Source organism: Dipodomys ordii, unplaced genomic scaffold, assembly GCF_000151885.1.
Source record: "Dipodomys ordii isolate 6190 unplaced genomic scaffold, Dord_2.0 Scaffold6, whole genome shotgun sequence".
Lineage (NCBI taxonomy): Eukaryota > Metazoa > Chordata > Mammalia > Rodentia > Heteromyidae > Dipodomys > Dipodomys ordii.
Genome location: NW_012267222.1, coordinates 16,767,768 through 16,777,445, shown reverse-complemented (window position 1 = coordinate 16,777,445; position 9,678 = coordinate 16,767,768). Strand labels below are relative to the sequence as shown.

General features: G+C 58.4%; 2 protein-coding genes across 7 annotated transcripts in view; one reads left to right on the top strand and one right to left on the bottom strand.

The window, feature by feature from the left end:
- The first annotated feature begins 492 nt into the window (after positions 1 to 492).
- On the top strand, positions 493 to 8,909 carry Pla2g2f (phospholipase A2, group IIF). The gene is made up of 9 exons (XM_013032615.1): positions 493 to 608; positions 1,208 to 1,260; positions 2,276 to 2,420; positions 3,140 to 3,249; positions 4,097 to 4,296; positions 5,308 to 5,443; positions 7,228 to 7,321; positions 8,407 to 8,522; positions 8,866 to 8,909. Exons 1-9 carry the CDS (start codon positions 493 to 495, stop codon positions 8,907 to 8,909), a joined length of 1,014 nt encoding a protein of 337 aa, XP_012888069.1.
- Positions 8,240 to 9,678, bottom strand: part of Pla2g2c (phospholipase A2, group IIC) — a 68,586-nt gene continuing 67,147 nt past the window's right edge. For 5 of the 6 annotated variants that reach the window (XM_013031055.1, XM_013031026.1, XM_013031020.1 and 2 more), the window contains one exon: positions 8,240 to 9,268. In XM_013031055.1, the coding sequence (XP_012886509.1) occupies positions 9,099 to 9,268 (170 nt within the window). In that variant the 3' untranslated portion in view covers positions 8,240 to 9,098. The remainder of the gene's footprint in view (positions 9,269 to 9,678) is intronic. The other variant, XR_001175625.1, reaches the window with a different exon arrangement.

Sequence of the window (9,678 nt, the reverse complement as noted above, 5' to 3'; positions counted from 1 at the left end):
GGGGTCCAACCCCATCTCTCTTCCTCACCCAGAGACCCAGATGTAACAGCTCTACACTTATTTATATGATGGATCCCTCCCCCCCCCCATAAAGTTCAAGGGCTTTAACAGGGATCAGTGAATGAATTTTTTTTTTGGTTGTTGTTGTTCTTTAGCATCTTCTAGAAGGGGATGGCCATATCTTCCAGCTAATTTCAGGTACACACAGGAGGCAATTCCTGGTATATAACTCCACCCAGGGGGCCAGGCTAGACTATGTGAGGGGTGGTGACTTTGCCAGCAGCTGTGGGCAGGGCTGTGGCAGTGGGCGGGAGGAGGTGGAGCCTCCTTTTTCTAGGGCACCTGTCTGCTGCCTCCTGCCCAGGGGCATCGCCCCAGCACTGTCCTGCCAGTGTGCATGGCAGTGTGAAGCTGGGGCCTGCTCCCCAGAGCCTTCTGAGCATATTCAGGACCTTTCGAGCCCTATGTCGCTGGCCCCCCAGAGCCCAGGACATGACAGATGGGGCACAGGCCAACCCCAAAGGGTTCAGGAAGAAGGTGCTGGTTAGATGCCCCTCTGGATGGAGGAGGCCAAACATCAGGGCCTCTCCTCCTTGGAGAACCTCCAGGTAGGTACTTGCTGCTCCAGGATGGAGCTTCTGGAGGGGGGCAAGGGAAGGTGATAAGGGACTATCCTAGAGCTCATTCCTCCTGAAAGGAGGACTCTGTTTCCAAGTGCTGGGTTGAGACATGTCCTTGTGTCTTCTAGCAATAAAAGGGTCAACCTCTAATGGGATGCTTGAGGTCAAAAGCTGAGACATCTCACTGTGGTCACTCAACATTTCAGAAGCAGAACTAGAACACGAATCCAAGGGACACCCATCTTTCTTGGCTGGGGCTTCAAGACCAAGCTGCTATGTTGGGTCCTGTGATTTCTCATCCCAGAACGCCCCCTGCAATCCACCAGAGTGGTTGGCTCTGGTCTGAGAGAATGACTTCCTATGTTGGAAGCTGATGCATGGAAGGAAGTTGGTTCCAGTGCCTCCTGGCTCTGCAACCCCATGGGGGTGTGCTCTCAGGAGGCACAGGGGAGGTGGGGAGGCCAGGCTGACAGGGACATAGAGGGACAGCATGGGTGATGCCTGTGTTGAAGCCAGGGAGGAACAGCAGGCTTGGACTACAGGAAAATTGAGGGAAGGACTCAGGCTCTGGCTTTCCTCTCCTTCAGGTCCAGCCTGGGTGTGAAGAAATTCTTTGCCATCGCCGTCCTGGCTGGCAGCGGTGAGCACTGGCTCTGGGGAGACTCCCCCTTCTCCATGTTTCAACCTTTCCTCTGTAAACTCAAGTGCCTCCATTATGGATCCACTGGCCATGGGGGCTCTACTTCCTGTCTCTGGGCCTCCACTTCCTGTTAGGCTTCTTCCTCTCCTCCGGGCTGTTTACTCCTCTGGGCTCTTGTAAACGTGCTGTGGGCCTTTGGCATTTACGAGCTGTGAGGGCGCAGGGTGCAGAGCTGAGCAAGCATTGTAAAACGGTGCTGTTTGCTGACATTTGTGGACTTAAGCGTATGTATTCGTGAGTTAATGAGTTTGTGTGCAGCCAGACACACGTCTGTTTGTACGCACATGGAGGTGTGTTCCAGTGTATGGGGGCGTCTGTGTATGTACCACATACAGGGCCATAAAATGTGTCTCCAGGCTGATGCCTGAGTATGTGAGCTTGTCTTGGTGTATGTTTATTGTGGTCTATATATCCAGAAGTACTGTGTGTGTGTGTGTGTGTGTGTGTGTGTGTGTATGTGTGTGCGTGTGTGCGCGCCCCTCCTGTTCAGGGCCCACTACATTTCCTACTCTTCTCTTCCGACTGTGGAGGCCTAGGCCTAGGTTTGAGCTGGCTCCTTGCAGGCAGCATCTACATAGCTGTGAGGGTGAGGATTTCCACATGTGGGGTGGGGGGGGGTCCCCTGTCAAGTCATCTCCTGGGCCAGGTGCTCTGTGCAAAAATTTAAACCTCTTGTCATTACCTGGGTGCCCTCAGATTGGCTCAGGTGGGTGTGATGCGCAGGTCTGAGCGCTTCTGGCTGGGACAGAGTAAGATAGTAACACTGAGAACCTACAAGAGTGGCTGGGGTGGGGGGGAGGGGAAGGAGGGGAGCATCCAGCCCCCAGCCGGGTTCTGAAATCTTTGGCTTCCTCCCCCCAACATTTCCTCATCCGTGCAGGGGCCTGTGGAGGCCGGGAGCGAGCAGGACGGGTGGCGGGCGAGGGCACAGCTCACCCTCCTGCTTCTCTTGCAGTTGTCTCCACAGCCCATAGCAGCCTGTTCAACCTGAAGTCCATGGTGGAGGCAGTCACAGGCCGAAGCGCCATCCTGGCCTTTGTGGGTTATGGGTGCTACTGCGGGCTGGGGGGACGTGGCCAGCCCATGGATGAGGTGGACTGGTAGGTGCTGGATGCCAGGGCCCTTGTCAGGACCAAGAAAGGGCAGCTGAAGGTCAGAGTGACCTCTACCTCCACGAGGTAGAGGACTGCTTTACAAAGGACTGGCTTGTTTGATGACTTAGGGGCCAAGAGCCTGATCTTTGCTTGTTAAGACTTTCTGTTGTCTGTCCCCAAGGTCTTGGGCTTAGAAATGTCACCGTCCATCCCCTCTCTAGGCATGTCCCTCCAAAAAGAATATGTGGGGACAATGGTGACACAGCTGATGCTCCCTAAACACCAGGCCCGTGACAGCCGCTCCCATCAGATCTATGGGCTGAGAGCTCCCCGAAGCCCCAGCTTCTGAGCTCACTTTCCCCAGAGCCCCTAGCTAGCATGGCCATCAGGCACAGCCAGGCACACAGCCTATGAGTACAGCCCGGGCTCCTCAGAGCCAGGCCTAGCTGCCCGCCTCATTGCTGGACCATACTACAGGATGTCCCTCCGCTAAGGCTCCAAGGGGAAACCGGAGATAGGACAGGGACAGGATCAAGGACAGAAGTCCAGGGCAGCAGACGCAGCTCTGTCTAGCTGTGACCTCAGACAAATAACTGTCCCTCTCTGGACCTGTTTGAAGGTCTGGCCCAAGAGGGACTGGAATAGATAATCCCCAAGTTACTACTGGGAGTGAGACAGACTAGCCAGCTGCCCCCAAACCCCCTGCTCACCTTTGCTGCCCCCAGGTGCTGCCATGCCCATGACTGCTGCTATCAGAAGCTCTTTGACCTCGGCTGCCGCCCCTACGTTGACCACTATGACCACAGGATTGAGAATGACACAGTGATTGTTTGCAGTGAGTCACTCCCCCACATCCAAGCTGGGAATGGGGGGTGGGGGGGCGGGGAGGTAGATGGCAACCCTTACCAACCAGTGCCGGGACTCCAGGCAGGCTTGCCAGACACAGGGTTCATGATATAAGAATGTCCCAAAGATTGCATGGGACATGCTGATGCTAAAATCTAAATGTTCATCTAAGATAAACAGCAGCATAAAAGGAAGAAGCTGGGTACAGTGGCTCATGCCTAGAATCCCAGCTACTCCGGAGGCAGAGAGAGGAAAGGATGGCATTTGGAGCCCTCCTACCCCACCCCCAGCCCCTTCTGAAGGATTGTAGTTGGCAGCCAGCTCCAGGGAAATTGAGCAAGATTCGGGGCGCTGAAGTCAGCAGGGCAGGACGAGGAAAAGAAATAATAAAAAATGGCCAGGGGCTCCTGGCCCTGGTAGGGTGCCCAGCAAACACAAGGCCCCGACTTCAAGCTCCCTAACCAAAAGAATTAGAATAAGCACTAGTTGGGTGTAAGTACTAACAAGCATGAATCTAAATCAGCCTAAGTACTGCTTCTCCTTACTTGGTACTTACTGCTTCCCTCTTCTGGAGTGGGGACCGGTCTTCATTTTTGCCACAAAAGGGCAGGAGGTCTGAGACTGTAGGAGGTGACCTCCTTTGAGGGTGGGCCTCAGTTTCCCCAATTGTACCATACCATATTGGATTCGCACGGCTCCCTCAGTTTGAAACGCTGGAGTCCCACCAGGCTGGCATAGTGGAGTGGGGCCCAATACGGCAATGTTGCTATTGGTCTGGGTCCACTCCAGCACCCCATGTCCTGACTTAAGCTCCTTCCCATCACCCACCCCGACAGGTGAGCTCAACAAGACAGAGTGTGACAAGGAGACGTGTGAGTGTGACCGGAGCGTGGCCCTGTGCCTCAAGAGCCACGCGTACAGGGACCAGTACCGCAGCTACCTCAACGTCTACTGCCACGGGCCCACCCCCAACTGCAGCATCTACGAGCCACCCCCTGAGGAAACCACCTGTGGACAGGGCTCCCCAGCCTCCCAGGCCCCAGCCTTGTGTCTCTGAGGTCTGAGAGAGAAGAAGGTGGAGGGTCTGGCTGGGGGACCCCAGCCAGATGGGGCGCATGGGGTAGGGCTAGACCAGAGCCTGGGGCTGCCCTGCTGCTCCTCCCCAGAGCCCAGCACTGGGCATGGCTGTGTCTGTCCCGTGTTGATTCAGCCTTGGGGGGATGTGGCATGTCGGAGTCTGTCCTGACCATGGAGGATAAGGCATGAGAGGGAAACACGGGTCTCGGCTTGGCTACCTTGCTACCTAGCCCCTCTGAGCCACCAGTGCTGGCCTGGGGCTGAGGGTGTCCTGGGACCACGCTTCCCATCAGGCCTTGCGCTGGTCTCAAAGTCCAGCTTGTAGGAGAGCTGCAGCCAGCCCTGCTGGATGGCGCACGGAGACTCATCTTGGCCTTGGAGACCTGTGGCTCCACTCAGGGATCAGAAGCTTCACCCCACCCTCAGCAAGGTGGCACAGAATCCACAGTGCCCCCCTCTGAGCGTGGCATGATCAGGATGGGAATGGCCGCAGCTCTTCTTGCTCATGGTGACCCACCGCCCTGGCCAGGCCCCTCCCCACATGCCTGGGGTAGGGGTGGGGTCACAGGGCTGACCTCCCTGCAGCAGCCAGGCCAGTATAGGGGCGGGGTGGGGGGACACAATTGGCTGGGCTGAGGACCCACATCCATAAAGATGGCCACAAAGGTAGAAGGGTCAGGCAGGAAGGTTGGAGGACTGTTCTGGAAGGGAGTAGAGAGGGTAGTAGAAAGGGGAAGGGAGAAGGCAGGAGGAACGCTAGACAAGTGAGAGCCGGGAGCCATCTAGGAGGGAGTGGCCTCTGGGCAGGAAAAGGGACAGTAGCAGGAGAGGGGCAGCTGGGGTGCGGGGCTCTCTAGATCTGGGGACTCGTGGGCAGGGTGAGGGGACCTGGGCCTGGGCTGGGGTCTGCACCGCACCAGACGTGCTGTTTCTGCAGGTCCCTTTGTTGCCTCCTCGTCCCTCCCCTCAGGGTCAGGAGCCCCCAGTGACCAGCACCGAGGACCCATGGTACTGTGCCCTGTCTGGACAGCAATCAGGAGAAAGCTCAGCCTGCCCTGGCAGTGACTCCCTGGCCATTGTCACTGAGGAAGCCAAGCAGGACGGAGGTGAAGGCAAAGGGAGATGTGTAGGAAGAAGATGGAGGGATGGGCCAGAAACCTCGAAGAGAAGCAGCGTTTAGAACAGCAGCCGGAGGACGGAGGCTGCCACAGGGGCTCTGAGTTGTCGTCGGAGGCTCTCCCACTGCTGGCGTGGTAGTCAGCACAGCAAGCTTAGGGTCTCCGCCCTGCCTTGGTGCCCTCCCCCCACTCAGCACCTCTTGCAGGGTGTTGACCTCTGACCTGTGGGGCCCGCCAGAGGCATACACATATATCGCTTCTTCTGGAATCTGGGCCAATGAGATTCTATTGCCCAGAGTCCCCCTACCCTCTGCCTCCTCTCAGGCTGTCTTGGAGGCCGAAGCTTTAGAGAGCCCCTGCAGTCCCGTACCCACCTCCTCCAGTCAATAAAGGTCTCCTGACTTGGCTCCCCCATGGCTGGGTCTTTCTTGGCTGCGTTTCCAGCTGGGAAGGCAGGATCCTGATGCCCTGCAACTGGTCTACCTGGCCTCCTTCCCCTGCCTGGGCAGAAGTGGTCATGGTGCAGCAGAGGCCAAGTACCTGAGCTTGGAAAGTGTTGCCCCACCCTGGGACAACGGCAGGGACTGGACTCAGGGCTCCACAGTGCTCCCCTCACCCTTGTCTGTTGAGTAAGTGGGGTCTAGTAAAGCAGGCAGCCCCAAGCCACGCTGCCCACAGTTGCAACCTGAATCCCGCCCTCTCCTTTTTCCCTAGTCACAGCTTTGGGACCCTCTTTTGCAGGACCAAACTCTTTTCTAGAACTTAGGCGCCACCTAACGGACATTTTGTGTCACCTCTGGTGCTGCGTTGGAAACCCTGGGCCCACACAGTGGGAACCCACCGGGGGAGAGCCCTCCCCCTGCAGCCAGTGTCCACCTCGCCAGCTGGTCATTGTCACGTCTCATGGGGACCAGCACAGACTGGGCGGCTCCCTCAGCCCCTCACAGGCTGCAGTCTTGGGCAAGTTCCATCCCCCTAGGACAGTTCAAGTTCCCCACTTCCACCCAGTATAGTTGATAATGAGGCTGGGATCAGAACTGCCCGGACAGGGCCTGGTGTAGAGGCAGAAGATGTCAGAGCTGAGGACGGAGGCCTGGCTTATGCCAGGGAGATAGGAGTTCCTCGGCGGCTGGTGGATGACCTGTGACCTCCCTGAAATGAAACCTAGCTGGAGGCACAGCGAGACAAGCCAGCTTCCCACATGCAGGGGGGAGAGGGGGGACAGTGTGGGCAGGGGGGGGACGGCGGAGAGGAAGCTTCCGTGGTATTGTCTCAAGAAAACTGACAGACCCCTGGCAGCTTGCCCGATCAGCATCTTGGCCACCCAGGGAACCATCATTTCTCGCAGCTGGGCATTGACTGTGAGCAGAGGTGGCACCCCCGGGGGCAAAACCATCCAGCAGCCTGCCAAGGGTGGCCTGCCGGGGCAGCTTCCTGGGTAGAAGCAGGATCCCAGTGTCGGGGCCTGGGGAGGGAGAGGCGGATGGATGTGTTGCTCTTAGCACGGTGTGCGCAGAGCGTGGTCTGCCTCTCCTCTCTCCGGTGCTGGCACTCTGCTCACAGCCGCCTTTCTCAACAAGGAGGCTAAGGCCCAGAGAGGCCAGGTCAATTGCTCCAGGCCACGCAGGAATGGAGCCCTGACTGCAAGCCTTAGCCTCGGAAAGCTCCGGGTCCAGCATCCTCCTCTGGAGAAGGTGATGGGAAGCAAGAGATTGGGAATGCACAGACAGTGGGTCCTAGCCCACCGTGGTCTTACTGCTACCTGTAACCAGGCCCCCGTTCTCACCCACTCCTCAATTTCATCAGCAAGACAGAGAGTCCTCTGACCATAAATCAGAACAAAGATAAGCACATCCTCCGAAAGAGGTGGGTGGACACAAACATCAGTTGTTCATCACAATGGGGAAACTGAGGCCCAGAGGGATATGAGCTCGAGGCCCTCCTTACTCCAACTGCCTCCACCATGCCCAGACCATGTCTAGTGGCTTCCATCCATCTCATCCCAAACTCAGCTTCCTCCCCATCTTCCCTGGTACCAGCGCCAGAAGACAGACTCTCTCCAGGTTGGTACTGAACCCTTGGAGGAGCTTCTAAGATCTCTCTCCTCTCTCCCAAGTGGCTCTAGATCTGGCTTCTTCTCAACCAGACTCTATAACTGGGGCCCTAGGGGCAAGACAGGCAGGCTCTGCCGTGCGGCCCCAGCAAGGCCCCTCAGTGGGCTTGGAGGTGTTAACTGCACCTGCCTACAGGCAAGTGCTTGGTGGGTGGAGCCTGTCTGCTCCAGCTGCAGGCACTGGCTGCAGATGCCCACACTCCCCCATGCAGGCTTTGGGGGCCTGGGCCATGCCTCTTAAGCCATTTCAGTAACGCCTGGCCTGCCGCTGGAGCCAGCACCCATGCATCCAGTGACCCAGCCACCCACTCCTCACCAGCTGCCTGCCCCCTGCAGGGCCCACAGCCACACCCACACCCACATGGCCACATGCCACAAACCCCAGGGGCACGACACCATGCCTGGCCCCTTAGGTGTGTTTTCTGAACATCCCTGCCCCGCACAGAGCAGGTGCCTAATCAGCGTGTGTTTGGCAAGCTACTGCACAATGACAGCTCTCTGTGTCTCCCACTGTCCTGTGAGCTGGGCCCTCGCCTCCTGTGCCTAACCAGGGAAGGGCCACGTCACAGGGTGTCCATGCCCTCCACGTCCGGCCTGCTGCTGAGAACCCAGGAATCTCAGGGAATGGAGCTCAGTAGTCAATCACGAGCCACACCAGAAGAACACGACAACTTTAATGCAGCTCACAGTTCTGGAGACTTGCAGGGGGAGGAGGGGAGGGAAAGGGGGTGTCCTCTGGGACACTGAGCAGAAAAGGCAGGTGGAGAGGGACGTGCTCTGGACCACAGAGGCCAAGGCCAAGTACAGCCAGCAGATCCTCCCTCTGCCTGCCTCCTAGTGAGCACCGAGTCACCGGGCCAGTGCGGCTCAGGGAGACCCCGCTGTTGGGTGAGCAGGCTGAGCATCACGGTGGGAAAGGCCAGTGTGAGACCATGTTGGCCACCTCCCGTTCCGGTCAGGCGCTGTCATGCCCAGGGTCCACCCCCTCCCCCCCCCACCCGGGGTGCACACGTCCACGTTTATTAAAATGGACATCTGGTGGAATAAGAGGTTCCTACATCTGGGTGGAGCCTGGGACCCCGCTGATTTGCCATGTCCCCCTCCCCACCACCCCTGGTTTCTTGACATCTTCCCAACCCTGGCCAGGCAGGGGTGGGAGTTCGGGTCCTCGTGGTACCCCGACTCCTGGGATGCCAGCACAGCACGGTTCCCCTGCCTGGGGACCTGCGGCCCACACCGCACTCGGGTGTGATGCCTGGGGACCTTTCTGCCCACCTCTCCGCTCGCTCTCCGCCAGATCTGGGTTATGAATCTGAATTCTTGGCCGACCCTGTACCCTGATTGGGAGCGGAGTGGGGGTGAGCTGGAGGGGAGATGGGGGTAGATCCAGGGCCTCTCTCCTCCCAGATCTTCCTTGTGTCCTGGTCATCTCCACCCACCGTGGGGCAAGGAGTCTGTCTCCTCACTTCTCACCTCCCCAGGGCTGGCGGCCATGTGAGGGAGGGCGACGCTCAGGGACAGGGGGTGGCGCTAGCACTCCCGCTTGCGCTTTCTGCACTGGGGGTGGCCGGAGTAGAACTGCTTGAAGTTTCTCTCGTAGGTGGGCAGGCTCTCTTTGAAGCAGTACACGGATTGCTTGTCGCACTCACAGGCCTGCAGCCCGCAGAAGCAGCTGGCTCCAACACCCAGGGAGCATCTACCTGCAGAGACACACAGCGTCACCCCGGCCCCTCCACCCCAGCTCCCGGCAGAGGGTGGGCTGGGACAGGAAAGGGAGAAGCTGGGACTCCTTGCCCTTCATCTGCAGCCCTTCCCGCAGCACATCCGGGGTCCCACAATGCTGTGAGGGGCCTAGAAGGAAACACAAGAGGCCAGGAGGGTGCCTTGCCCAGGGGAGGTCCCCAATGATGGTCCCCCGCCACCTGTGGGCCACGGGGACAGGTAGGACCCATGTCCCCAGGGCTCAGCTCCCGTGCCCACATGTGGGTTGCCAACCCCAGCCACCTCCACCAGGACGCATTCCCAAGGGCAGCCCAGGAAAGCCAGCGCCCCCTCCACCTGCCAATCATGTCTTCTACCACTGCTCCCAGCCCAACCTGCCCTCCGTCCA